Raw genomic sequence first — 27,444 nt, 5'->3', positions numbered from 1 at the left:
TGTACAAACACACACCAACAATATAAAGAGCCTGAACAAAGCAATTTCTTTCTTGGGTTGTAAATTAAATGTATTAAATTAAATATAAATAAATAAATAAGTCTATAACCGCTGTTGAAAAATATAGTGTTAAATCTTGTTTTGAATATATTTAAAATTGAATAGCTCAAAATGCGGTGTGAAAGGTACGCGTCCTTTGATGTCCCACACTTTCAATCTGATTTCTCACAGGATTCTAGTCAACAATTGTCCATTTCTAGTCCATTTCTGGTTGGCTGTGACTTTGAACATAGCTTCAATAGTAAATTTAAAGAGAAGGCCATTGCTTCTTACATCGGTACTGACCACTGCAGTGACCATACAGACTGGAGCAGTCTAATTCTGCGATTCAACCCTAAAAATGATGCTGAATTTGGCTTTCTTTGTGTGAACTGTTGCCATATTGGCGAACAACAAGCCAAAGGAAGCAATAATAGCATTTTAATTCCACAGCAACAACAGAAAAAGATGCCAGTTTTAACTCATCCGCGTACGACAGGCGCTGGCGCATTTGTTCCCAATTTAACAGCTCCAAGTTCGCATTAAATGAGAAAATGGGATCAGATGAAAAGGTTTTGTTTAAAGACACATATTTCTGAAGCGGTAATTCACAAGCGTGGTAATTGCCAGCGCTGTGCTGAACTGAAAGCAAAAAAACCATCAGCGCACATCAGGCCTGATTCGCTGAAAAGTTAATTACTAGCCCGTCCACGAGGAGATCTGGCCTTGAGCCCAACGGCACTCGCTCGAAATGAAAACTTCGTCATTAGCAGCAACACTTATCACGCAAATCGCCGGTCCACCATCAACACAGGGGGAGTTAGGACGCCATGTTTTGAATGTTCACAAACAGCTTAATGGACAACACATGCACATTAATCACCCATTAATAATAACCTTGACTGGGATTCATGATGTCACGTTTGTACACAATCACGACCATCAGAATTTGTGAACATGGAATACAAAATCTCCCACTCTTATTATTCGTACTCTGCGGCTAGCAAACATGCTTGAATGAAGTATAACGCAGGGGATCTACGGAAACTAGCGATACACTCAAACATCACAAAACTTGATGGAACAAAACTGTATTAATGTTACGAGGGTTATGTTGATATTTAATAAACACATAGCTGGATGTGTTTTTCAGTCATATTCAACCTGGGTTAGAACCAGAATTCATTATGAATTAAATCATTTTGAATTGAATCGTGGCCTCCAAAGTCAGACTTGAGAGATAGTGAAAGACTCCCACGCGTAGTATGCAACATATCGCATCGTCAGTCCTGCATCGCGATATGGACCATATTGCTAAATTCCTGCCACTACACACACAAGTGAGGTGCAAACTCAAGCTTGTAAGTGACTTGCCAGCCATCACTTCACAAGTGGGTGACCTCAGAATAAACACAACTGGAATGCATCCTTGACGTTTGGAATGATGTCACAGTCCAAAATGAAAAAGAAGCAATGGTAGCATGACACAATATAACACAAATGTTGATGCTTAGCAACAACAGCACGGACACAATCCCCAATTCACAGCTAATCATGTACATCACAAGGTTAGCTTTACGGCTGCGAGACCCAGGCCATACAGGAGTCCCACGCAAAGCAGTGTCAGCTAAATCAGTTGACGTAGCGCCATTTCTTTTGTATAGCTTAGTGACATAGCTGTAGTTCTGGCAAGCCAGTAAAGCAGCAACCAGACCAGCTAGTTCTTAAACAAGAGAGTTTCATTCTTTGTTTATTGGCAATAAAAATTCTTCAAAGCCATACTTAGCCCTGTCATATCACTTTCTAAATACCACTTTCCTGTCGCTAGAGTAGCTTAGCTTCTGTGCAGAGTGAAACTACTTTCCTTAAGCGCGAGCTAGCAGCTCACCTCAGACTGGTTTCTGAACTCATGAATGAACACATCACATGAAAAGCTGAATTGGAGTCCAAGTTCAAACCGCAGAGCACTTAAAACTAGATGAAGTGCACAACTTATAATACTTCATAAACCTGGTCATAAGTTACCGTACGTGATTATGAACATTCATAACAGGTTCTATAAACCTTATAATATGAATGTACTCACAATGCACTCTAGATGAGTGCGTCAAGTGTTCACTTTAATGACAACAACAAAATAACAATCATTCCTTGATCAACTGTTGTGCAGCAGTTTCATCACAAATGCCATTTATGTTTTTTATGTTCAAGTATGTTTTTAATTCAATTATTCTAACTAAGTAGTTTCAGTCTTGTTTTGTAAATATATACTACATATCCAAACTCTCACTCCTGGTGCCAACATTATTAAATCATTAAATACTTATGTACTGTTATTTCAGTGGATACTTTTGTTTGCTCACGAAAAAAAAAACTAAATTCACGCACCGTTAACATTTTTTTATGAGTTCGACACTGAAGTCCTATAGAAATGGGAGGAGAATAGTTGAGCAAACACGAGCAAATTAAGAAAGCAAACACAGGCATTGAGTCTAGGAACGTTTGTAGGCACAGAGCCAGAAGTAGCCCACCAACTCGGGCTCCATCCCTGGTCTCCGGGTCACTAGAGCTGCAGCCAGAAGCTCTCGGAGCACATGTGTACAGTAACTGCAGTGGCGTCACTCAGCCTCCTCCATATATTGGTACTGTAAACATTGGATATTTGAATGTGGCAGAGAATTATGAGATAGCGCTGACCACCACAAACTGACAGGTACTCTTAAAACCACTCGTGGCTTCAGTAGTTAAGGGGAGTGGTCATAATGTTACGGCCGACAGGTGTGCACTTTAATCGCGACATGATAACAGTCAACATGGCGGTATGAGACCTTCCAGTTCCTGAAGAATGAAGAGCAGCGAGGTCAGCGGGGGGTCAACAGGTTAGTGCAGCGAACACCTCGGTTAAATCCGCCCCGCTCGCGGCGGGAATAATCCAGGCTAATCCGCGCGGTAACCCGCGGACAGGTGAGGACTTACTCGATGAAGAAACTGGCTCCTTCGTCCGAGAACCCTTCCTCCCATCCCCGCGGAAGGTCTGCAACCAAGCAGAGGCGAGCGCGTGAAAGTTTGCTCCCCTGGGCTGGGCCCGGAATATGTTCGTCAAAGTCACCGGCGGAACAACACAAACAGGCGGGCTCGGCTCGCTACCTGAGCGGATCATGTGTCCGGAGTTGACCGGCTCACCGGAGCGCGGGTGCAGCCAGGTGGTGGTCCGCGTCTCGTCGCTGCCGCGCGGCCACCGAGGAGAGAGAAAAACACCTGTTACACCGCGGAGGAGGAAGCGGCCACTAACTCCCCGCTCCCAGCTCCCGCAGCCCCGCTGCACTCACTTGATGAAGAAGACCCTTCCGTCCCCGCACACGCCATAGGACCAGTGCTCAGGTAGGGCGTCCTGCCCGAGAGGAGCCGCCATGATCCGGTGTGAAGTCCTCGTCCACCTCCCTCCCTCTCCATGGAGCTCCCGGAGAGATCCTGCTGCTGTTGCTGCTGCTGCCTTCAGGGACGCACGGAAATATCAACTCTCACCCGCACAACGCATTTTTTTATCAGCATTACCATGAATGCAACATTTAAATCCTGACAGAGATCAGTCAGTAACTCCATTTTGAATCACTTCAATATAAAACACGAGCTTGTCTCTGGGGCGGCAGTTACCATGGAGCCACATCGTCTTGCCAACAGACGGACGTGTGATTCTTTTGTAAAACTAAAAGCGTCACACGTTTTTAGTTGAAAGATTCGAAGATAGAATATAAACGATCAAACTTTCAACAAAGTTTGCGTTGTCAAAAAAATCCTCCACATCTAAAAATGTCAACTATTACAATTAATGGTTAAAATAAAAATATGACACACATTAACTATGTATTTTTATTCTCTAATGAAGTATTAAGTTGTTTTATTGTTATATTTTTTAAAAGAATGTTATTATTGAAGAACAACTGAGAAACATACTTCAAAGTCGAAGTTAACTAGTAGCTTGAACAAAAGACACACTGAAATTCAACAAATCGTAAATGGAAAAGAGCTAAAGTTAAGTCACGGAACAAGTGTTCGTAATTGTAAAATAAGTTCCTAAGTGGTCAGTTTTACAGTTCAGACAAGTGCTGGGCTAGAAAATGCAGGCGAAGGGCCACTGTTGGCCCCCAGGCCACACATTTGCCCATTCACTCATCTTCTACTGTTCATTCCTACTTCCTTCCTGTCCCAGCTACTAGGGGCAAGAGGCAGGGGACACCCTGGACGGCTCACCGCTTTAGAGTCATCAATTAACTGAGTATGTTTCGGGATGATGGGAGGAGGGAATGAGCCCAGGCTGGACTCGAACCCACAACTTGCGAGGCAGCATCACTGGCCACTGTTGAGACACCTGCCTTGTGATCTGCTGTGTGTTTTGTTTTCTCCGTCTGCTGCAATGCTTCTGAAGAACTTTGCTGTGAGAGGACTCATGTACCACCTGTGTGGGTTCGCTAGTTCTCAACATACATGCGTTAATAACTGACACACCCTCCAGGTGCTGACCGCTCGGGTCCATCACCGAGGCCACAAACAAACCTGCTGTTTTCACTCGAAGGAATTCCTGCCGACTGTGTTCCCGGTGTGGAGGGGAAAACAGCCAGGCGGGAGTGGAAACTGTCGGGATGTTGTCACAAGCACGCCGCCACACGTCTCCCAGAGCACGGAGCCACTTTGGGGAAAAAAAGAAAAGTGGAATTAACCTCAGCTCCGAATTCCTGACAAGTGACTCAGAAGCCTGTTGACGACAAGCACATGTTGGTGGCAGGTAAATACACCTGGTTGCATCACAACTGACATGCAACGGTGAGGTTAGATATCCGGACAGCTGCTGGAACATTACAACCACAGTGTATCCTCCAGGTGTCAGTGCCTCCAACAAGTGACGCCCTCCCATTAGGTGAACTGCACAGCCCGCCTCATTATTACTGCTGTTGTTGTTGTTGTTATTATAAGGCGCATTTCAAGACAAGAGACAATTGTGCAATAATAATGGAGTAGTGCAAGTAGTAAGTAGTAAATATATTTTATATTTATTTTTTTACGTTTACATGTATTTTCTCTTCATTTTTATTGTAACTCATCTGCATAATTTTCTGCATATTTTTTCCACATACTTTCCAATATTCACTGTTTTTGGGGGTTAAACTGTATTTTAGGTTTTTCAGCGTTTTAATAATTAAAAATAAAAGTGTCCACAGTTTCCGCTCCAGCTTAAGCGTTTTCATTTTTGAATGTTCCACTAATCAATCCCTCAAACTGCTGACTCAGCGCCTCCCTCAGCGACTCACTAACTTAAATGAGCATCTGTTGTTTCCGCCGCGAGCGGGGGAACTGCTGAGCGTGCAAGTTTGTGAAGGGCAGTTGAAGGTCGCTTTCTGACTCCAGGATCCCACTGGACGTTTTTTTTTTTCACCCCTTGCAGTTCGGAGAGTTTGAGGGAGAATATGAATCAGAGGTCATGTGACACAGAGATACGTCGTGATTGGCCCATCTATTGATCCCAGAGTGAAGGAGAGATGCTGCAGGGATCACACACACTTTGGTGACCACATTAGTAAACACACACACACAAATGTGTCACCAAATTCTGGAGGCTTTCATACACACTGAAGAAAAAATTTTGAGCATGTGTCTCATTGGTTATCAGGCCCTTTATTGGCTGTAGTGATCCCTATATGTGGAAAAGGGGACTTTAATTTATAAAACAAAACTCTTAAATCTTCATCTTCAGTCTGCACACACATACACATTTGTGTTGATATTTTGCGGGGACCTCTCAAAGCCACCACCCTTTCCCCAGCCTCTCACCCTAAACCTAACCATCCAAAACACATGGCTCACCTGAACCAGGACAGTTATTAGGAAGTCTTCATCCTCAAACTGAGACTTGAACTTGTATTGCTATCCCTGTGGGGACATTGTGAGGTTTGTCATCGACATACTTCACCCAGCCTCTCACCCTAAACCTAACCCCCAAAACGCATGGCCCAGTTATTTTGAAGTCTTCATTCTCAAATTGTGGTTTGGACCAGTCAAAGGTCCCCACAAAGACATAAGGCCCCCACAAGAATAGTGTGTTGTCGAGAATTGGTCCCCACGAGGCAGTATAAACAAGCCCACACACACACACTCGCGTGACAGAACAACTTTCAGGAACGAAGAGCACGAGAAGAGTAAACACACTGAAACAGGATTCAGGAGGAGGATTTGACCCGACAACCCTCCAGTGCAAACACTGGGGGCCTCCGTCCACAAAAACCTGCCAGAGGGCAGAAAGTCAGGTGTTTGTGGAGAGACAGGTTGGACTTTCCACTTCCTGCCGGGAAGAGTCGGTGGAGGAATGCCGGGTTGATCTGGTGAGACGGGTTGAGAGCCGGCGTGTTCCAGGCCATATAACCGAGCGTGGCGACCTTTCATGAGGCCGGCGCTCGCCTCTCGTGACTGTCAACACACAAGCAGAGAATTCCAGAGTGATTGTGATCGTCTGCTCAGGTGAGGCCTCGGCAGATCAGGTTTGTCTCACGCCCGTCTGTAAACACGCCGAACAAACAAGCAGATGAAGGAAGTGTCTCAGCGTCTAGACAGTCCAGCCAGCAAAAATTAGATCTTGGTGTTCAGTGACCTCGAATTTGTTCTCCAAAACTGACCTTTTCACATGTAAAATTGACTCGATGATGAATATCTATAATCTAAAATTGATTTTCGTTTTATTTAATCTTAAAATTCTCCTAGAAAGTTTAGCTCAGACATCCACCAGAAAGCCTACAATGATTCGACTTGTGAAAACCCATTAATAACGAGGGAAAGCGAACGTTCACTGTCTTCACGGTGAGAGTTTATTCTCGTTTATTTTGTTGACAGGTCCAACGACACAGAGCAGTCAATTGTGTGACTTTGCCGCCCTCTAGTGGACACCAGGTCAATGACTAAGCAAGTCCAAGATTAGATTACCGGTATTTTAAGTACAGTTACACGCAAATACAGATGTAAGTACAGCACAAATAAAAAAAAATAAGGTAAGAAGCAGCAAGTTTAGCATTTTAAAGGTATGTAGGGGGGAAAAGTCCCATTTCATGAGCTCATTTTCATCAGCTAAAGTGGAAATATTAGGTGAAGTGTAACTTCCCTTGTTATCAATAGAGGCTTCCATCTATAGAGCCAGCATCTCACGTCTGACTCCCAGACGCTGCTCTGACAGGAGCACCGCGTCCCTTCATGTCCACAGGTTCTCAACAGGGTTGGAGTCCAGTGAGGCTGCAGCGCCTCTTTTCTCTCTGACTTTCACAGCAGTTTGAAAAGCCAAGCATTTCTCAAACCAGTCTTTCAGCTGTTGACTCGACAGTCCTGAGAATGTGCTGCGTCCCATGTTTTCATTTGAGGAAAACACACACAGCTACACTGTCACACTGTCCTCACTCAGACACCTGATGTGAGACGCAAAAACAAGTGGAGCTTCCTCAGCCTGGAGTCAGAAAACACTCATGTGCCGACGACTCAGTCAAAACACTCACTGGCCATGTTGGTTACTGCCAAGTTCAGGCTTCACTTTGCAGCTCCACAACACCAACGTTTCATCACCAGGTCGACAGAATCAAAAATGAGAATATTTTTTTCTTACAGCTGTAAAAAGATTAAAACTTAAAATCTCATTTAATAAAAACAAGTCCATTTGTAATTAATCTCAAGTTAAATCTGCCGCTTGATTAACCAGGATTTACCATTTTAATCTATTGGTAACCATCACTTTTGGTTTTCATGAACATCGAATTGGAGGTGGTCAAAAATCCGTCTCGTCCTTGAAATGCTCATGACCTATACTCCGCATGTGCTTTTCAAGCAGCTCAGTATCAGTCCCTATCAGTAAGTCATATAAAATAATATCCAAATAAATAAGTGTTATTTGACATTTAAAGGATTTTATTTTTCATTTTATTGCTGGATTTTTATTTATTTATTTTGCGAAAATAGACTAGAATACTTAAAATAACAATTTTTTGCTTTCTATCTGTCATTTATTTGCTATTTATACATCAAATAATTCGCCTTTAAGAAAAGCAACATGTTGATCGACGGAGAATATTGACAAGAGCATAAACTTCAGCAGTAGTGTTGAATGCGGCGCCGTATATTGTGTTTTCATGAGAGCGTTATTTGAAGGAGCAGGAGCAGCCCAGACACAATAGATGCTGGAGGCTTGCATCACCGGGTAATTATGACTCTGGAGGGAGAGTGTGCTCGTCGGTGCGAGTCAGAAACCTGCTGCAATCGTCTGCAATCCCTTCCGCGCTGGTGCCGGTTGCCTGGCGACGCGACGGAGCGGAGCAGAGGTGGACCGCGCAGCCGCGCACTGGCAGACAAAAGAGCGCGGCCCTGGAGAGAGCGCGGTCACGTGATCACATGTTCAGTGTCTGAACTGGACAGAAGCCTCTCTGTGACGATTAAACGCGCACATCCAGAGATGATACGGTCAGATCATCCCGCCACGTTTGGTGTTTTGTTTAACGCTGGAAACACAAACAAATGAACCACACTTAAGTGTCTTCACTCACCTCAAGATTAAGATCGTCTTTCGCTTTGGACAAATATTTATGAGCATTAACGCTCGAACGAAGGTTAATTTCACTCGACACTTTGAATTCAATCCGAAATTATGGATCAGTGGAAGTTCAGATTTATGCTAGCAGCTAAACGCAACTCGAACAGTCCGGTCACGCGCCACACCTGGCTGAGGACACACGCCCCCTGCTGGGTGGAGGAGTTATTTGATCCGAAGTGCTGTATCCATGTGGGGACCTCTCATTGCCAAAAACCTTCAGTCTCTCCCCCTAAACTTAACCATCCAAAACACATGGATAAACCTAACCAGGTACCAAACTGAAACCCAGTTATTTTGATTGTTTAGCCCTCAAATTCAGGCTTAAACTTGTGGGCCACAGGTTTGAACCAGTGTCGTCCGTGTGCAGAGCTTGTATGGGTGGGCGTTTCCTCTAGACTCTCTGCTTTCCTCCCACAGACCAGGGCCACACAGAGGTGAAGCAGTGGCTTGTCAGCAGGGGTCGGTGGTTGTCTGTAGGATGGACTGGACACCAGTCCCGGGTGTCACCTGCCTTTCGACCTGACCAGCAGAGATGGCGCCCCCTTCAGCCTGTAGAGAAAGGGAGCAACGTTGGTGCTGTCCTGTAACAACTTTCCCATTTGACGAACACAAACAGAAAACCAGGAACATCCTGAGTCGCTCTCATTAAAATACCAGTCGTTTTAGTCCGACAAGTCAAAACATTTTCGGCAGCACTTTTCACTTCCTGTTCCCACAACATGACCCCAGGATCGGGTCGTGCGCGTCGCACACGCGGCCACAGAAACGAATGAGAAAACAGAACTCCGCCGCCTGTACTTAGCGCCGCTGCTGCCGCTGGTTGAGCGAGGACACAAACAAAGGCCGTCGCCTTTGCTCCCGCCGCTGTGTGTGTGCTGCTAATTGATTTCACGCCTCGAGGGAGTCGTTTCATCATGCGGGTGTTTTCACCGAGTCTTACGACAGACTTGCAGCACTCGGCCTGCTCCGGCTCCCGCGGCCTGCTGGGAAATCACACGCCTGCCTGTGTGTGTGTTGATTGGATCACAAGCCTGGAGCAGATGATTGGCAGGATCTTTCATGTCCACGTCTCACGCCGCTGGATACCTGAGGAATCAGGCCGAAGCAAAGCAGTTTCACAAGTCTTCTCTGTCTGGGACTGACTTGATACTCTCTCATTCATTGAGCACATTTTGCTTGAAAGACTCTGAGATAACATAAAGTATATCAATATATATCTAGCCAACAACAAGTTAAAATTGTTCTGGGGGTTTTGTTTTGGTCCTTCCATCTGTTGGAGTTTCTGACTGACAGTCCTCCTCAGTCTTCCTGTTTCTGTCCAGCCAGTTTTTCATTTCCTTTTCAGAATTCTCAATGAGTGTTTCCAGATGATGTTCTCCGCAAACAGCACACGACTCATTTGATCCACCTCCTCCTCATATCATCTAGAACATGAACGATTTGGGTCCCAGCACTGTGCCCTGAGGCACTCCACCCTCAGTTTCCTCTGCTCTGATGTCACATAGACTACTGTCTCCAACCGCTGCCTCCTGCTTTATACTTTGTAAAAGACTCAAATTAAATTTCCTCATCTTCACTGTACAAAACTGGTCAGTCATGAATCCACTTGAAATTCCTCACCATGTCAAACCCCGCCACCCTAAACTGATTCGTAAACTCTTGCTGAAACGTCCTCATTTGCCTCCTGGACTATTCACAGACTGTAATACTTCACTCCTCTTGCATGAAAAATAACACCCAAAACTCATAAATCTTCAGTGACGGTCTTTTTACCATCCCTGTTAATCGGAGGTGTATACTGTAAGTATTCTGTGTGTCTGTCTGTATACTGTATAACTACTTCAGTCTGTCTGTCTGTCTATCTATCTATATATCTGTCTATCTATCTATCTATCTATCTATCTATCTGCTGGATTTGAATATAATTGCAGCACTAGTACTGTGTATTTTTTTCTCCTTAACTAAAACTGGTAAAGGATGTTAGTATGAGGTATTTTTGTTTGCACACCAAAGCATGTACTGTATGGTTACTGTAATCTAGACAGTCAGGAACAGCCTCTCGTACACACCGGAGTAGTTCTGCGTACCATGTAGTACACCATAATAACGCTCTATACTTTGTCATGCTGTGCTATAGTTCTTCACTTTAACATGCAGTATCATTTGTAAACAGGTTGGGTGTCAAAGAAGTTTTGGACAGAAGAACTGGAAGGTGTTTATTGTTAGTGCAGATGTCACATGGTGTGTTGCTGCAGAGGGCGGGAGGAAGCTGTCGCTCAGTGATGACATGCAGGCGGCTGCAGCAGCCGACCGGATGGTGATGACGTGAAGATGTGGTGTTCAGAACTTGCCGAGACACAGGTCCATGTACATGCGGATGTTGCTCCTGTGTGACGGGGTGAAGCAGTGTCCGATGGCCTGCTCCACCTGCTGGATCCGCCTCTGGAAGTGGGCGCGATCCCGGGCGATCTCTTCCCAGTGTCCCTTGCGAGACGCCTGTCGGGCGAAACGCCAGGATCGCATGACGTGGACCTGGATGAGAGGAGAGAAGCGCACCTGAAGGAGAGAGCAACAGAGAACATCAGAACCCTGCCGGGCCGTCACCCAACACTGGAGCACTGAGAAGAGAGATGGCAGCGCCAACAAGCAAGGCGGGATGGCTCGCACCTCCCCCTGTAACCGTGTGACCCGGTTGTCCCAGTAACCTGCTGACTCTCTGCTGACTAGTCAAGACTCTTCACTGCCGAGCCTTGACAACTGACACCGTTGTTAAACCACCACTGAAAACAACTCAACAAGGCTCCAGATTCATAAACAGAACTGAGGGTGGTCTAATGCAGTGTTTTTCAACCGGGGTGAGAGAGTGTCAGGTGAGCCGTGGGAAAATGATCCAGTTTCACCTCATGTGTCCGGAGACAGAGGAGGGCGATGTGATGCCATGAAATCATGACAGTTAGAAGGTGTTGAGGAGCAACCAAGGTGAGGAGATGATCCCATGGATTGGCTGCTATTCTTCCTCTCCACTCTACTGTAGAGCTCCAGTGTGTTGATGCGCTGATCCCTCCCTCAGTCAAAGCAGCGCTGCTGTGGTGCGCCGCGCTCCTCTTCCCACACACTCACAGCCAAGAAGCCGCTCGCATGTGCAACTTCCAGCTGTTTTTAAAGCTGATGCACCTCTAACTTGACCAGACACTTTCACCACAGAACCATGGATGGAGGGAGGGAGGGATCCTTGTCAGAGCAGCCGCGACGCCAAAGACTGTCTGCACCACAGAGCTAACAGAGCTAACGGCTAAAGTGACGTCTCACTTCCAAACTTTATCGATACTCATGGACCGTCAAAGTTTGCTTTGTGGTTTAAAAGTTTGCGAAAAACTAAATGCAAATATTTATATAATGCATATATTTTGCCATATTGTCGCCCCTTTCTGGACACATTTGAAACAAATACATTTTCTGCAATTTGTTTCTGCAAATATCCTGGCAAAATAACAACCGAGTGTCAGTAGCTACAGTTTTTCACAAATGAATAGGGATTTTCTACAGGACTTTAAGCACAAGTGCACTTTGGCCCAGGTCCCTTTGGTGATGAGACCCAGGATTTTTTCGATGAGTCAAAAATGGTTGAAAAACACTGGTCTAATGTGTCTGTGTGTCTCGTGTTGCCAGATGTCTACCATTTTGGAAGTGGCGAGCTCCTTGCTGTTCTCCTCGGTGCAGCGTGAGGAGCCTCCGGGCCTCCTCCAAGGCACCAGGGTTTTGGACGGTTTCTGACGGGCCTGAACCGCCACGTCACTCCTGCTCTTCTTCTCAGGGGGCGTGGTGGAGGCCGGGCTGAAGAGCCGAGCCTGGAAGTTGACCGGGTGGTGCGGGTCGTCCGTCAAGCACAAGGACTTCCACAGCTGCTCCTCGTCTTCGTCCCCAGACGAGTGGACGCTCTCGCCCTCCGTGTCCGACAGAGAACGACGAGCTGGTTCTTTAGCGGTGGAATCGGATTCATGGTTTGGAAAGTGCACAGCGCCGTACTCGTGGCGACTTCGGAGGAACTCCAGGAATCCCTCACTCTCCTTCTCGAAATCGTCGTCGGAGCTCCAGCTGGCGTCGCTGAAAGAGCAACTCATGAACCTCTCCAGGAGGGAAGGTTCTGTCGGGCCCTGCTCGTCGGCTCCGCTGGAGTCTGAGGAGCTCTGCTTGAGAACTTTCTGCAGCTCCTCCACCTGGTCGCTGGTGATGGTGGAACTGGAGCGGTACAACTCTGTCACCAGGCTGCTCCAGTCGTAGGGTGGCGCCTTCTCCCGGCACACGTGGAGGCCGTCGCCTTTGTTGGCGGCACTCGCGTCAAAGTCCTCCACCAGACCTTCACTGGTCCTCCTGCCAGCAGAGTTGGTGAAGGACGGCTCACCCATCTGGTCACTTGTTCTCGGGTCCCCTACGCCTGCCGGTGCCGTGCCATCACGGCACTTCTATCGCTTGATTCAGAGCCAGCATCGCTACTGCTAAACGGGCCTCCAGAAGGTTCTCTGGGTCGCTGCGCTTGATCCTGAGATCTTCCCCCAGCACCATTAAAACACACATATATGAATTCATGTGGCAACATGTAAGGAGCAGCGCGATGACATCACAAGGACGAGAGCCAAACAGTTGGCTCCTCCGGCTGTGTTGAGCCGAAGCATGACGTCATCGCGGACGGAGCTCCACCATCACATCCGAGTCAAGCGAAACAAACGTTTTTTTAAACACTTTTATTCACTCCACAAAGCACCGAAACACAAGTCAACAAACAACATTGTCAAGTCAAACATCAGTGGGCGCCACTCAGCCGCCACCACAGCGCCCTCTAGGTGGTGCTGTAACATAAGAATACAAGCTTAAAAAATAAATTACAACAATTAAATGAGTGTAGCTTCATATGAGGGTAAATAAAAGCGGCCTGCCTGACTGACGGCGCCATGGCTCAGAACCAGCAACGACAAAACCAAACACAAACTCACACAGCTACGGAGTTACATTACCAGGTCAGTGAATAAGGCGGTTTCAGAACACATTCCACACGCTGAGGTCAAAAGTGTCCATCAGTGCAAATAAAAAAATCTCCGAGGTACAAAGTCGCTGGTACGAAAATCGAACATCCATGTTGCACTGCAACCAAATGGCCAGTCCCGAAACGACACATTCAGAGTTTAGGTGTGTCGATCAAGGCACAGCTCCACGTACTGACGCATCTTCTCTCGGTGGGCGGAGTCAAAGCAGCGGCCGAGCTCCTGCTCCGCCTGTTGGATCCGCCTCTGGAAGCGAGCGCGGTCTCGGGCAAGCTCCTCCCACTGCCCCCGGCGGGACGCCTGGCGGGCGAAGAGCCAGGAGCGCATGACGTGGACTTGGACTTCGGGACAGAACCGAACCTGAGAGGGAGAGCAGATGAGTCACTACCACAAGTTACAGACCTGAAGCCTTCCACTTGTGAAACAAACAAAAATACATCCTTCACACAACGTGTCTCTCCACGCTTCCTCATAACTAACTACAGTCTGTGAGTCAGGCCTCTCACCAGGACACATGGATGATGCAACACACTAAATGGGGCCGAAGTCTCTGCTGACTAAAGGGGTCACATGATCTGCTCAGTCAGCGTTGCTCGGCGACAAGTCACTGTGTAAACAGTGAGCAGCTCCTGAGGTGTTCGTGTTGTGGATGGCTGATCATGTGACTCACTTGTGAGTGGGTCAGAGGCAAACACTGGCTTCATCTACCAACAAGCCAAACTAAAGAGCTGAGCCAGAGGGCCACGACTGTGAAGTGTTGAACAAGGACAACCCGTTGGGATCTGTGAGAGACGTGGAGTAGAGCTGTTGCTGTGATACTATCATGGCAAATCTAAGGCTCAACTGGTTCCCTTCCAAATAAGCTCCGGAGGACAAACACCATCGCAGCTGAAGGGCTCAACTGTGGCTTTTAAAAGTGACTCTCCACGTACCTTTTTATCTTTGGCGCCCGTCTTCTCCTGTTTCTCGGGGGAGCTTGGTTTGGGTTTCTTCCAGTGCACCAGCGTTTGCTCCGCACCGTGTGGAGCGGCTCTCTCCGGTCTCCTCGGTGTCTTCTTCTTGATCTTCTTGGCTCGCACGGTGGGGCCGCCTGCTGGCTGGCTGCAGGCCACCGGGCTGCTGTGGCGACCGGCCTGGAAGTTGAGCGGGTGGAAGGGGTCGTCCGAGAAGCTCAGAGACTTCCACAGCTCATCCTCTTCGTCGTTGTCGTGATCCTCGCTGGACGAGGTGGAAAAGCCACTCTCCTCCTCGGTGGCAGTTTTAGGGGGAGTTTCGGGTTTCGGCGCCGTGGTGAGACACGCCGTGAAACACATGGGATTGTAGGGGTCAGAGCCCTGGAAGAGGTCCAGAAGCTCGGTGTCGATGTCCGGACTGGACCCCTCAGAGCTGCTCCAGCTGATGTCGCTGTCGGACCGGCTGATGAGGGCTTTTGGGTCCGGGGTGACGGGCTCTTCCATGGGCAGCGCCGGGCCGGCGCCCTCCCCGCCCTGAGTCTCGCTCTCGCTCCTCCCCATGTTGGTAGAAATGCAGGCGGTGAAGAAGAGGGGGTTGTAGGGGTCACTGGACTGGGACAGAGACTCCCACAAGGCCTTGCTCTCCTCGCTGTTGAACTCCACCAGGCCCTGGTCCTCCTCGCTGCTCCACTGAGAGCCCCACTCCTCCTCCTCTGAGGCTCGCTCTTTGGCCCTCTCTGCTTGGAAGAGCTGGCTCTTCTGGCTGGAGTCGCTGGACCCAGAGAGGTCGCTGCTCGACACAAAGATGTTCCACTCGCCGGGGAAGCCCATGTTCCAGCTGCTCTGGTGGAACACGGCGTCGTCTTTGCCGGTCGCCCTGGCGACCAAGTCGTCCACCAGCCCGCAGCACAGGTCGTCGGCTCTCAGGCTGGACAGCAGCGCTTCGGTGGTCGTCCCGCCGAACGGGTCGCCCATGTCGGCGCAGAGGTTAGACAGTGGGTTGGAGCCGCCGACCATGACGCCGCTGTTGCTCTCAAACAGCGTGGAGAACAGGAAGGACTCGGTCTGGTTGGACGTGGAGCTCATGTGTTGGATGTGTTGCCCCGCCTCGTCCGAAATGGTTAGGTGGACCTCGAACCTCAACATCTGGACCACTGGAGGAAGAGAAACGGTCACTTACTGAGATGCTCAGAAAGGCATTATGACCAGCTCCAGTGTCATGTGAGGTTTACACCATCACAAATGACACAAAATCCAGGTGTAAACAGGAGATTTCATCACAAACGGAAACACATAACGCCTCCGTTCCGTTACAAAAAATGTCTCACGCAGACGAACACGAGACATGACTGAGTTCGAGAACAGCCCTAGTTGTTAGTGATTTATTTGTATGTATATTTATTTGTATTATTATTATGATTATGTATTGCTCATTATTGCGCGTTGTTCTAAAGCACTTTCCCAGTTGGTGGGCTCTTCACTGACCTTGGCAATAAAGCTGATTCTGATGCGTTCATTTCCTGACCTTTTATCACGCAAGTGGAAAAATAAAATCTGAAAACACACGAAAATAGTTGTGGTTCCACGGGTATTTTTAGCCCGTTGAGCAGCCACACCGGACGTAAACAAAGCGGAGTAGACGTCCGTGAACGCATCACGACAGCAGCAGCGAGACTGGAGGAGGGCTCGACTCACCCGACACAAAGGTGCAGTAGATGACTTGGACCAGCACCCGGAGCTGCTCCCACAGCACGGCGAACAAGCTTCTAGGCCACGGCAGTAACGCCATCCCCGGACCGTCGAACTTCTCCATCTCGGTCCGCTCGCTGTTCCGTCTCCAACCGACCACAGCAGCCATTTTCTCCGCCAACAAATCTTCACGTATTCTGATATTCTTCGTCGAAAACGAGCAGGTTTCCCGTGTTTGTCAGTGGGCAGTCGCCGTCGTCATGACTCCGCTTCATCATCCGCCACAGAAACGCCATTTTAACGATCCCTGGTCAAACAGACTCTTCGAGCATCTCCATCTTCTTTTGCTACGTTTCGTCGTGGTGCTGCAAGTAAATGCCCGTCTGAGGCGCGACGGGCGGCTTTTATAAACACCGTGACGTCATCGCGGACATTGATTGGACAGCGCGCCTGTCAATCTTAGGCTCAGCCTCGTGACGTACTGCGTACGTGACGTACAGAAAATTCTTGTAATTTCCCGGACAAAAAAGGCAACTCCTAAAAATAGATTACGTCAAGACGAAGTATTTTCAAAAACATCGGATTCGCGGTATACACGTTCGTTTTCGCTTCCAAGACGTTATTTACGTGAAGTAGTAATAATAGGGAAAAAAACTAATGTAACAAATGAATTTCACACCGTTTGATATGAAGAGAGTTCCGTATCTGCGCTGTTAAATGGTTTTAGTGTGTCACTAAGATTTAATCAGTAACCTAACAGGCAGAGTGATATCAGAACAGAGGGAGGGGCGGGCGAATCATTCAGCTCAGTTCCCCCCACTGTCTCCCCAACATGGTCTGAAGGTACTGACATCACAAGTGCCTGATGACATCACTCTGAACAACGCACTTTGGACATTTGGGCCTCTTGAGAACCTGAGAGCAACACATGAGGCTGTAAACAAGGTTTCTAATCCGCATGTAAAATGAGTGTGTGGAGAAGTGGTGGAAATGTAAAACGTGCATTGTGAACAGTTGAACACAGTTTAGTTTTGGTGGGAAACTCCAAACAGGACCATTTCAAATGAAGATTTTACAGATGAAAAGTAGGCCCTTTGGAAAGTCCCTCACACCTCAACATTTTTTTTAAGTAAATGAAAGACTGAAGATCACACATGAGGTTGAGGTCAAGAGATGACTAGTGCCTTACGTGGGCCAGATCGTGATTCGATCAAGTTTTCTGACTCAACAGATCCAAAACCTGACCGACCTCCGACTGGCCTGACCAGCTCTGGGCTTTATGAAGCAACACAGTAACTTGGACCCTCAGTAAAGACAGACGCAGCACTTTCCAATTAAACGGTTTATTTATCCAAAAGCGAGGAGTTTATGCCACCAGAGCGGAAGCTGTAGAGGACTCGCTGCAGACACACAAAGAGAGGGTCAGTCAGACACGGAGCCAAGACACGTGATCGTCTTGTCTGAAGGGGACTGGCAGGCGAGCTACAACAAGCCCGTCTGCTAATTATCCTGCAGGTTGCTCTGGCACAACAGAAATATCACAGCTCTCATGGCACTGGAGAGCAGGACAATGAACTGTGCGAGCGCTCGGCGAGGTCACAACTTACTACTTCCAGTTGGGGGCCAGTACTCTCTTGGTCTTGTAGTAGCGAGCCAGCCTGTGGATCCTGCTCTCGATGAGAATCAGGCGGAACTTGGCGTCCTTGTCCTGCAGACAGACGGACGGACGGACAGAAAGACAGACAGACAGGGCATCAGCATCTGGACTTGGCCACAGTTTAAGGTCACACGCACACAGGTCAGAGCAACATTTCCCACTTGGAACATCAAGAGCCCAGAGAAACCTGATGGGCCACACCCTGTGTGTCCTGGTAACCTTGTCCTTCACATTTAAATGCGGCTCCTCGCAGTCGTCTGACTTTATTCAACAGTGTCTAATTAGCAAGTGCTGCTCCTCCAAAGCAAAACAAAGTCACCATTGTCTGGAGGACACTCAGGAGGCCGCTAGTTACCATTAAAAAAATAGTCTAAGGTGGAGAAGAGGGAGGGGTCAGGTTGGGAGCATTTTAATACCAATAACCCTGGAGCTGGGTGGAGAGCTCCATCGCCCAGAATCCTTCAGCAGCTGAGGGTTTCTGGTGGTCGGGTTCGAGCAGTCGCACCTTTCTGTTCCTCTCCAGATGCTTCCTGACAGCCACAGCCTTCTTGATGAGGTGGTACAGGTCCTCGGGCAGGTCGGGGGCCAGGCCCTTGGACTTGAGGATCCTCAGGATCTTGTTGCCAGTGACGAATCGGACCTGGGCCACACCATGGGAGTCCCTCAGAATCACACCTGACGAGAGAATTCAACGTTCTGCTCAAACCACTGTCGACAGAAACTTACTTAGAAAGTACATGATCAATACTTGTTCCTGGGCTTTCTTTCATAGACATGGAAGAGGGAGCAGAGACAGTCTCAAGGCTTTGTTGAGGAACAACTGTAGCTCAACCTTTTAGCCGCAGCCATTTATTGCTGGATGAATTCAAGTCAACACAATGTCCTTGTTTATAGCAGCAGGAAAAACCCGACAGCCAAGAGAGGGGAGAAACAGAAAGTCTACATATGATCCAGCAGTGACGAGGCTGGGGATCAGGCCGGTGAATATAGACTGAGCCACTTTAGACTGCACAAAACCATCTAGCCAAACATCTGCTCCCAGTGAACTCGATGGTTCAGCCACACTGCAATGTAAAGGTCCTCTCAGATGAGAATCAAACTTGTGCCAGTTTAAGTCTTACATTGTGGCCCGGATTTTACATATAGAATGCAGGGTTTCTGCTGGACGTGTTCCTGCCATTTACCTATTATTAAGATGTGTATTAGAAGGAACAGGGTGAAGCAATACGTATTGTAACACAAGATTTATCATATGATATTGCAATACTGCAAGTACAGTGTAACAGTGCAATATATAGGAGATGGAAAAAAGATGAATGGGTCACTAACACTGGTGTGGCACTTTACGTTACCCTTTGATGCCACAGGCCACACCCTTATCCCTTCAGATTCAACCATCATATGCAAAAAACAAATGCAAATCTTGTCATGGTATTGCAGGGGCAAGTTCAGGGACTCACTGCTGAACACATGGCCAAGCATTTATTTCATAACTCCTGATAGAGAACTTTAAATATCGAAACAGTATGGCACCATCAAGTATCGCTATTTAACTGTATTGATATCAGAATCAGAAAACTATATTAATCCCAAGGGAAATAACATGCTCCGCACCCAACATATCACAATAATATATTATGTATATTGTGATAGCGCTGGCTACGTTTGGGATTTGTCTGTTCAAAACACACAATGATCACGTCCACCTCCATGATGCGCGCAGTGCGTTCCTCTTGTTTTAATGTTTACCTTTTGTTCTATCACGTGTGATCATGGGAGATTTCATCGACTTCTCTCTTTTTGCCATGGCACAAACGCTTTCATGGAGCTTAAACCTTGTATTGGCTGCAGTTGCCCACCTGATGTCTGAAGACACCTGCCACCATCGACAGACTTCTACATAAATCTTGAGTGGCAAACAATATTATCTTGAGGTGAAAGTACCTAAACCACAAATAACTAGAAAACCATCCAAAACTCATCAAGGGTGTTGATTTACACACAATATGCAATAAGACCCTACCATCAGTCAAATGGGGCTCAAGAAAACCATTCCAGTTTGACCAAGTCTGAAATCATGACTGTGATCGGGACAGGCACCACAGAGCACTCACCAATCTGAGAGGGGGTCAGACCCTTTTTGGCCAACTTGAAGATCTGCTCTTTGACATCGTCAGAGGTGAGCTTCAGCCACTGAAGGGACACCAAGATTCAGTCACAGTGGTCAGCTGAGTGTGTCATTTTTATTCATTTTAAATGCTTCAAATACTCACAGTAGGAACACTGCGCCTGTACGGCAGCGCTGACTGGGACAAGCCCTTTCTGTGGACAAAGAACATGAGACATGAATCAAAGGGCATTAGAAACACAACAGAACACTGGGACTGAACTGACACTCATTTGATACACATTATTGTATTGAAATAGATGCCAACTTTTATGATTTAGTAAGTTTTACTAATTGGCTTTTAAGGTAATTCTTAATCTAATGGATTGACATCTGAAGGGTGACTAAGATCAATGACAAGTTATTACAACATCCTGGTCGACAGATATAGGGTGGTAAGGGAAGATGTAATATCCTTATTTGGTGTGGTTTTGTTGTTGTACTGTTTTGTTGCTTGTGTATGGACCACTCTGTTCTGTCCTCTACAAAACAGGCCTTGGTTAGGCGTGTCCTGTGGGTTTGTTGTGGATGCCTTTTGCCAAGTTAATAAAGATAGATGGAATCTGAAAGTAATTACAACGAACGTCAATAAAATTAAGTTGACATAACGGACATCCGCCGTTGCAATTCCTCCAGAACTCCGCGACTTAACCGTTACAACATTAAGTGCTCATGTCCAAACGAATCCGTCATTTGATCGTTTCTACACGACAGTGGAACAAGCGACAGTCGCGTCGATGCTACAGTGGAGCTCTAGACGCACGGACTACGAGCCGAGGTGGAGGCTCGCATGGTAGGCACTGTCGCAAAGAAGTGAGCAAAACTATCGTTAATGGCACATAATGGAGTTCACTATGACGCTGTCGTTCAGAGTTTATTTCTCGCAAGATACAGTGAAACCTTTCCCGGCACTAACGGGGCAGGCTAACGCTAGTTAGCACGAATGGATGTCGGAAAAAGAAGGGGACGTTCACTTGTAACTTTCTTCCTCTGTGGTGACATTAGGGCCATGAACACGTTCGCATGTCGTTCCTAATAACTTAAGAAGGAACATGCGAAGATTTGAAACGTCCCATTTCGGCAGAAATGCAGGTTTTTCAACGAAAAGGACGCTTACCCGGGAGCGTGCATGCGACCCATGATGGCGGTTGAGGAAGAGAGGCCGCACACGCGACGGAAAATGTTAATCTGCGCCTGCGTCGGAAGTGACGCAATGACGTCTCGCCTCCGGACTTGACGTTTCTTACGTCAGATATTTAATGGCGGAGCTCTGGTTTGATATCTTAAAACGATTAAAAGATGTAATTCGGAAGCTTTTCAAAACACTTTGGGCAACCTAATAAATGTTTCTAAGGAGCGTATGAATGTTTAGTTTTGCCGAGAAACGATACAAACGAGTGTTTATCACAAATGTTCTATACTAAATATGATTCTTTGCTCTGTAAACTACATATAGCGAAACATTACGAGTACAATACACTTTATGTTTAGCGGTAGAGTGTCCCTGTTTGACCTTTACGCATGTTTCAAGTCTGTTTCACAAGGACACCAGAACTTGTGGGAAGACTAGTGTACATAAAACACATTTGTCACCTGTAATAGATGAGACAAAATATCATGTTTAAACCCTTATTTCAATGGGCTTCTTTTTGTATGAAAACAATCATTGGGGAGACCAAATATTGCTTTTAAATATCAATCTGTTGTGAATGTAAACGTAGATCGATCAATGGATAGATAGATAGATAAAGATAAAGATAAAGAAAAAAAAAAAATAAACAAGAACAGTCCAGCATGTGAATGCGTGTGTGTGTGTGCACGCCTGTGTGTCTATGGTGTGAGTGTATAGTGAGTCCGGAGTGTATTTGTCCATTTTATCGTCCTCCCCGAAAGATGTTGAAGAGCCGAATGGCGTGAGGGAGGAACGATCTCCTCAGTCTGTCTGTCTGTGGAGCAGGACAATGACAGCAGTCTGTCACTGAAACTGCTCCTCTGTCTGGAGATGGTGTTGTGCAGAGGATGACTAGGATTGTCAATGATGGACAGAAGCCTGTTCAATGTCAGTTGCTCTGCCACTGATGTTAGGCTGTCCAGCTCTGTGCCAACAACAGAGCCTGACTTCCTCACCAGTTTGTCCAGGCGTGCAGCATCCTTCTTCTTCAGGCTGCTCCCCCAGCACACTCTAGCATACATGAGGGCACTCGCTACCACATCTTCTTCCTGCATCCGCCTCCTCCACGTTCCTCTCCATGCTCTCCTCCATCATGAACCAACACTCTCATGGTCCAACACTTTCCTAGACTTCACATGAAACAATGACCAAAGCGAGACCAGAAAAAATGACTCCAAAAACATTTAATTTGCTATAAGAAAGAGGGATTACAGTACACACTGATCCACCCGGGTTACAGGTCACCAATTCAGAATAAATAACTGGCCTTGTTAATAACAATCTGCTTGTTTTCTCTGTACACACACCAGGAGCGGGTTAGCGGAGCCCAGCTGTCTAGAAAAACACAATAAACTCATCGACAACTGTGTGAAGAGAAGCAGCTCGGCTCTTGTTCCCTTTATTGGGGGGTAAACTCGTGGGCAGCAGGCACTGGACGTGAGAGTGGAAGAGCTCCGATCCTCTGCTCTTTAAAACTTAAATGTGCGACCAGTGAGCGTTGTGTGTGTCTGTGTGTGTGTGTTAGGACCCCGGCACAAGTGCTGATATTCAGTTAATAAAAATACATCTTAAGGCAAAGTGTTACAGACTGTGAGCACGAACGAAGGCACCCGTGTTAAGCCCCACCCTCATGAAAAGTCATTTGCCATGTTTGGCACATTTTGGGGAAATATCTTCGCCTCAGATGAATTCTTGAGATTTGTAGAGAAAATAAAGCGACTTTCTTTTCCTTAAAATACACATATATATATTTATATATGTATGTATATATATATATATATAAATCTGGAGCTGTTTTGGTCCTCGGGTATCAAAATGTACAAAACATTCTCGCTCTGTTAAGAGTTTAGAAGACAAGAACTACGAGGCAGAAGATTTCAACGAGTCATTCGGAAAAAAAAAAAGGAGAAAAGGAGGCGTGGCCAGAAGAAAATCAATGTCTGTTCACCAAAATAAACTGATGACAACTGAGAGGAGGAGATTTTTTACAGAGCACAGATCTTTGAAAAGACTTCTTAAATCCTGATCGAATTTCCATGTGCGTCTGTGTTGTGTTCAGGAATGCCTGTTTCCCCAGAAAGATTCTCCGTCAATGAACACCAGTCGTGGATTATGAACCTCATAATAAAGAGCACTTGTGTCACCAGTGTAGCCTAGATGTGACGCTGGCGAACACAGCCTGTGCTTTCGTCTTCTCACCTGTGTGTGTTGCTTTGTTCCCGACACAAGCGACTGTGTGACTGCGTGTCCTTGTGTGCTGCTCCATGACACCAAACACCAGCACACTCATTCAGAGCCATGATTCATATCTCGGGCGAAACCAAGCAGAACCAGATGTGGAAAAGAGTCGGCTCTTTTAAATAAATTCTTTAAACACATTTCACTTCTGCAGAACAGCGTGAGATCGCTGTGTGAGATGAGATGTTTGCAAGTTTGCTGCTGAACTGGCTGCAAGTGGCTCCAAGGTAGGTGAACCTGTGAGACATTTTTCGAATATTAGCAAGTTATTTCAAACAATATAATGGCGTGAGTATGAATTAGAGAAAACTCTGTTTTGAAACGGTCGGGACAGCGCCCCCTAGTGTTTGGAAAAACATGACTGTTATTCAGGGAAGGCAGCTGTGACCTCCGCCTCTCAGTTGAGCTTGATCAGCCGTGGAACATGACTGGAGCTAGAAACCAACTAAAGTTGCCTAAGACCTAAACTTCCTACAAACCAAGTCGCTTGTATACACATTATTGCTTTGTCTAATCCAAACGTGGTCCGTGGGCTTGGAACAGTTCCCACCGCCAAGTGACTTTCTAGAAGTAGGAGACGTTGGTGAGTTTGTACCACTTGACCGTCTCCTTGCTGAGGTCAAAGTCCTTGAGTCTGAGCGTGATGCCGCCCAGGAAGTAGTTCTCGCGCAGCGACTCGGCACTGAGCACGCTCAGTTGGAGCTCTCGCGAGCTCAGCGTCTCCTTGCTGTAGCCGCTGTACACCAGCTGCGGGTCAGAGGAGGGGCGTGGTCAGGCAGGAGGATCACAGCGAGCGCTGATATCATCTCACCATCTCATTAAAGGTGGGGTTCCTCGTCTTCCTGGAAATCTTGGTCTTGCGTTTGGTGGTCTTGTGCAGATCCGGGAGCAGGTAGGTTTTCACGTACGGGTTCGGATCGCCTCCTTCCGCGGACACCTGAAGGAGACACAGAAGTCCATCAGAGTCCTAATGAAAGCGGCGCCTCAGAGGTCAAGCGAGGCGTTTACCAGGTCTCGGATGTGCATGACCATGATGAAGAGCGTGCTGTTCCTGTAGGAGATGGACAGCTTGACTTCTCCTTCCACCCGACCTGAAGTGGGACTCAGCGGTGGTTCTGTGGTGACATCACAGGACGTGACTCGACTGTCACATGACGGCTCAACACACCTGACTCCAGCTGTGTTTCGGGTGGATACCTGGTGCTTTGGAGGAGCTCTCCAGCCCCTCTGTCTTGTCGTCCCGTGCGATGGGATGAAAGAACGTGTAGATGAGGTCGCACTGCAGGAAGGAAAATCAGCCGTCAGCTTCTCTGCCTTCGCTGAGGCGTGTCTGCGTGACTTTACCTGTGTGACCTCAGCGGAGCTTCTCATCAGGTTGTGCACGTAGCTGTTCAGTTCCATCTTCCTCTTCGTCGCCACCTCTTTGATGTGTGTGCGACCCAGAACCATCTTGTTGGGGAACCTGCGAGGAAGGGCACGTCATATGTCTGCAGACCCTTTTGGTAGGGAGGTCCCGGATGGAGTGATGTCATCAACAAGCGACGTGTTTTTCAGATTAATTCACAAGCTTTGTCTTTTTGCACACAGATATGAGTCATGTGGAATAAAAGTTTTTTCATCATCAAAGGTTCATTTGATGATGAAAAGGTAAAAATCCCTGCGAAGGAGACTGACTGGACACGATCTCAGAGATCTCTAAATGTCCTCCATGCAATATACTGAGAGCATTGTGAGGGCCGAGAATGATTTCTCTGCTTGTGTCTGTCTGGACATGCTGAGGTGAGGAGGAACGTCAGTCTCACCCGGGCAGCTTCCACAGAGGGAAGAGGATGGTGAGTTTGTTGTGGAGCTCTTGAAACTCATCAAAAGTCCGGAAGACAAACTGCGGCTCGTTCTGATTCTCCCTCATGATCCTCACGATGTATGTCTGCGAGAAGAGAAGCGCAGGATGTGAGTGAGGCGTCGGCCTTCAGAAGGGCACCATGAGCGTGAACTCACGTAGTGCTTGTCAGGGTTGTATCTCTTCTGGAAGGAGAAGATGGCAGCGTGGACGATGCGGCCCTCCTGCTTCAGAGTGTACGTCTTCGGGGAGAAGGACAAGATGGGCTCGTCGTTGGCCGGCAGCCCAGAGAACCTCAGCTGGGCCAGGTTGTGGATGAAGAAGTTGAACTTGGTGGCCACGCTGCCCAGGCTGGACTCGATGAGTCTGAGGAGAAAGGAGTTTGGTTGAAGAGAGGGTGATGTTGTCCAGCGTCAGACGAGCTACTACAGACCTGGTGAAGAAGATGGTGGCCTCGGCGTCAGTGTTGTGGGGCTGCAGCGCGTCAAACACATACTTAAGGTCCTGAGAGCCCGACAGCTCAGGAAGACCTGATGATGTCATCTGAGACAAAAAGAAGCATGAGAGGTCAACAGTCTCAAAGAGTCTGGACTGATCGTGAGAGACAGCAGAGCCACACAGAGTCCAGTTGCTCTGATAATATCTTCATGACAAATAATGAATATGTGTTTGAACAGGCATCAAGTGGAAGACAAAGATGAGGATGAAGCAGGTGAAGAAGATAATGATGATGATGATGATGTGATGGTGAAAGAGAATCAGATGTCATGATGATAATGAGATGAAGCAGGTGAAGAAAAGAGGATGAGGATGAGGATGATGAAGCAAATGAAGATGAAGCACATGAACACGATGATGACAATAATGACAATGATGAAGAAAATGATGATATAGCTGAAGCAGATGATGAAGATAATAAACTATAAGAAGAAGATGATGTGGATGTGGATGAAGCAAGTGAAGAAGAAGAAGAAGATGATGTGGATGTGGATGAAGCAAGTGGAGAAGAAGAAAATGATGTGGATGAAGCAGGTGAAGGAGAAGAAGATGATGTCATGATGATGATGAAGCAGGTGAAGAAAAGAGGATGAGGATGACGATGGTGAAGATGTTGATGATGAAGCAAATGAAGATGAAGCACATGAACACGATGATGACAATAATGACAATGATGAAGAAAATGATAATAAAACTGAAGCAGATGATGAAAATAATAAACTGAAGAAGATGATGACGATGATGATGATGACAATAAAGAGAATAATGATGTGGATGATGAAGACAAAGCAGATGAGGATGAAGAAGATGATGATAAAGCTGAAGCAGACGATAAAGATGATGATGATGATGATAATGAACCAGGTTGAAGAAGAAGCAGATGAGGATGAAGACAAAGCCTGAGTCGGCTCACCAGCGACAGCAGGTTGAGGAAGAGTCCGGAGTGTTTTCGGATCAGGTTGTAGGCCTGACAGCACAAGTCTACGAAGAGCTGGAAGCGGCTGGTGGGACGCTCCCCTCCGTTGATGACGTAGGCCATGTCGGAGGTCAGCACGAATGGAGCCCGGTCCCTGTAAGAAGGATGGATCCGGGTTAGCACTGCAGAGCGCAGGGCCACCACAGGAATAAGTGGAGCTCCGACCTCTTGAAGCTGCCGAACATCTGCGCGTGACCCAGGAACTTTCCGAAGTCGATGTGGAACATGTGACCGGTGGAGCGCAGCATGATGTTGTCGTTGTGGCGATCGCAGATCCCCAGAACGTACGTGGCCACGCAGCAGCCGGCGCACGAGTAGATGAAGTTCTCCGATGCCTGTCGACAGTGACGTGTGTGAACAACAACCATCCTTAGGCCACACAGTTACTGACCTCTGCAGACTGTCACCTTGTCATACTCGTCCTCCGCTGGGTTGTACTTGCGCAGCCACTCGGCCAGCGGTTTGTCCTTGAAGGACCCGGTGACGCCGTACTCCACCTGGATCTTCCTCAGTGTGTCCGAGGACGGCACCAGCTCCACCATGCCTGCAACACGCTCGTGTTC

The 27,444-nt window shown here is 47.3% G+C and overlaps 4 protein-coding genes and 1 non-coding gene across 5 annotated transcripts in view; all 5 read right to left on the bottom strand.

Moving 5' to 3' along the window:
- LOC128770650 (pleckstrin homology domain-containing family A member 7-like) overlaps window positions 1-9,217 on the bottom strand; it is a 107,205-nt gene extending 97,988 nt beyond the window's left edge. The window contains exons 1-5 of the mRNA XM_053885361.1: window positions 8,607-9,217; window positions 4,594-4,726; window positions 3,369-3,532; window positions 3,187-3,263; window positions 3,016-3,073 (exon numbers count right to left, since the gene is read on the bottom strand). Coding sequence (XP_053741336.1) covers window positions 3,016-3,073; window positions 3,187-3,263; window positions 3,369-3,451 — 218 coding nt within the window. The 5' untranslated portion in view covers window positions 3,452-3,532; window positions 4,594-4,726; window positions 8,607-9,217. The remainder of the gene's footprint in view (window positions 1-3,015; window positions 3,074-3,186; window positions 3,264-3,368; window positions 3,533-4,593; window positions 4,727-8,606) is intronic.
- A 1,647-nt stretch (window positions 9,218-10,864) lies between these two features.
- On the bottom strand, window positions 10,865-16,740 carry ppp1r15b (protein phosphatase 1, regulatory subunit 15B). Its single transcript, XM_053886829.1, has 5 exons — window positions 16,341-16,740; window positions 14,625-15,799; window positions 13,849-14,052; window positions 12,331-13,116; window positions 10,865-11,209 (listed from the first exon to the last, which is right to left on the bottom strand). The coding sequence occupies exons 1-5, from the start codon at window positions 16,501-16,503 to the stop codon at window positions 10,994-10,996; spliced, it is 2,544 nt and encodes an 847-aa protein (XP_053742804.1). The 5' UTR covers window positions 16,504-16,740; the 3' UTR covers window positions 10,865-10,993.
- Window positions 16,741-17,661: 921 nt separating this feature from the next.
- Window positions 17,662-21,348, bottom strand: rps13 (ribosomal protein S13). The gene is made up of 6 exons (XM_053886338.1): window positions 21,276-21,348; window positions 20,265-20,313; window positions 20,106-20,184; window positions 18,497-18,666; window positions 17,942-18,042; window positions 17,662-17,734 (listed from the first exon to the last, which is right to left on the bottom strand). The coding sequence occupies exons 1-6, from the start codon at window positions 21,296-21,298 to the stop codon at window positions 17,701-17,703; spliced, it is 456 nt and encodes a 151-aa protein (XP_053742313.1). The 5' UTR covers window positions 21,299-21,348; the 3' UTR covers window positions 17,662-17,700.
- On the bottom strand, window positions 17,789-17,917 carry LOC128771464 (small nucleolar RNA SNORA19). Its single transcript, XR_008416644.1, has one exon. It is a non-coding gene; the product is annotated as a small nucleolar RNA SNORA19 (small nucleolar RNA).
- A 1,149-nt stretch (window positions 21,349-22,497) lies between the features above and the next one.
- Window positions 22,498-27,444, bottom strand: part of pik3c2a (phosphatidylinositol-4-phosphate 3-kinase, catalytic subunit type 2 alpha) — a 34,129-nt gene continuing 29,182 nt past the window's right edge. Inside the window, exons 23-33 of the mRNA XM_053884711.1 lie at window positions 27,289-27,425; window positions 27,047-27,216; window positions 26,819-26,975; window positions 25,841-25,950; window positions 25,566-25,773; window positions 25,370-25,494; window positions 24,912-25,029; window positions 24,765-24,846; window positions 24,576-24,682; window positions 24,379-24,504; window positions 22,498-24,314 (exon numbers count right to left, since the gene is read on the bottom strand). Coding sequence (XP_053740686.1) covers window positions 24,132-24,314; window positions 24,379-24,504; window positions 24,576-24,682; window positions 24,765-24,846; window positions 24,912-25,029; window positions 25,370-25,494; window positions 25,566-25,773; window positions 25,841-25,950; window positions 26,819-26,975; window positions 27,047-27,216; window positions 27,289-27,425 — 1,523 coding nt within the window. The 3' untranslated portion in view covers window positions 22,498-24,131. The remainder of the gene's footprint in view (window positions 24,315-24,378; window positions 24,505-24,575; window positions 24,683-24,764; window positions 24,847-24,911; window positions 25,030-25,369; window positions 25,495-25,565; window positions 25,774-25,840; window positions 25,951-26,818; window positions 26,976-27,046; window positions 27,217-27,288; window positions 27,426-27,444) is intronic.

Source organism: Synchiropus splendidus, chromosome 14 (genome assembly GCF_027744825.2).
Source record: "Synchiropus splendidus isolate RoL2022-P1 chromosome 14, RoL_Sspl_1.0, whole genome shotgun sequence".
In the NCBI taxonomy this organism is placed as follows: Eukaryota; Metazoa; Chordata; class Actinopteri; order Syngnathiformes; family Callionymidae; genus Synchiropus; species Synchiropus splendidus.
This window is presented reverse-complemented; position numbering and strand designations above follow the sequence as displayed.

What these genes read in the sequence shown, in the direction of transcription:
- ppp1r15b (XM_053886829.1), bottom strand. Translation starts at nt 16,503, where the DNA reads ATGGCTGCTGTGGTCGGTTGGAGACGGAACAGCGAGCGGACCGAGATG. An exon ending in CGGGCGCCAAAGATAAAAAG is followed by an intron (nt 14,053 to 14,624) that starts GTACGTGGAGAG and finishes TCTCCCTCTCAG; the next exon opens with GTTCGGTTCTGTCCCGAAGT. An exon ending in AGCTCGCCACTTCCAAAATG is followed by an intron (nt 11,210 to 12,330) that starts GTAGACATCTGG and finishes TCTCTCCTTCAG; the next exon opens with GTGCGCTTCTCTCCTCTCAT.
- rps13 (XM_053886338.1), bottom strand. Translation starts at nt 21,298, where the DNA reads ATGGGTCGCATGCACGCTCCCGG. An exon ending in ACAGGCGCAGTGTTCCTACT is followed by an intron (nt 20,185 to 20,264) that starts GTGAGTATTTGA and finishes GTGTCCCTTCAG; the next exon opens with TGGCTGAAGCTCACCTCTGA. An exon ending in TCTGACCCCCTCTCAGATTG is followed by an intron (nt 18,667 to 20,105) that starts GTGAGTGCTCTG and finishes TTCTCTCGTCAG; the next exon opens with GTGTGATTCTGAGGGACTCC.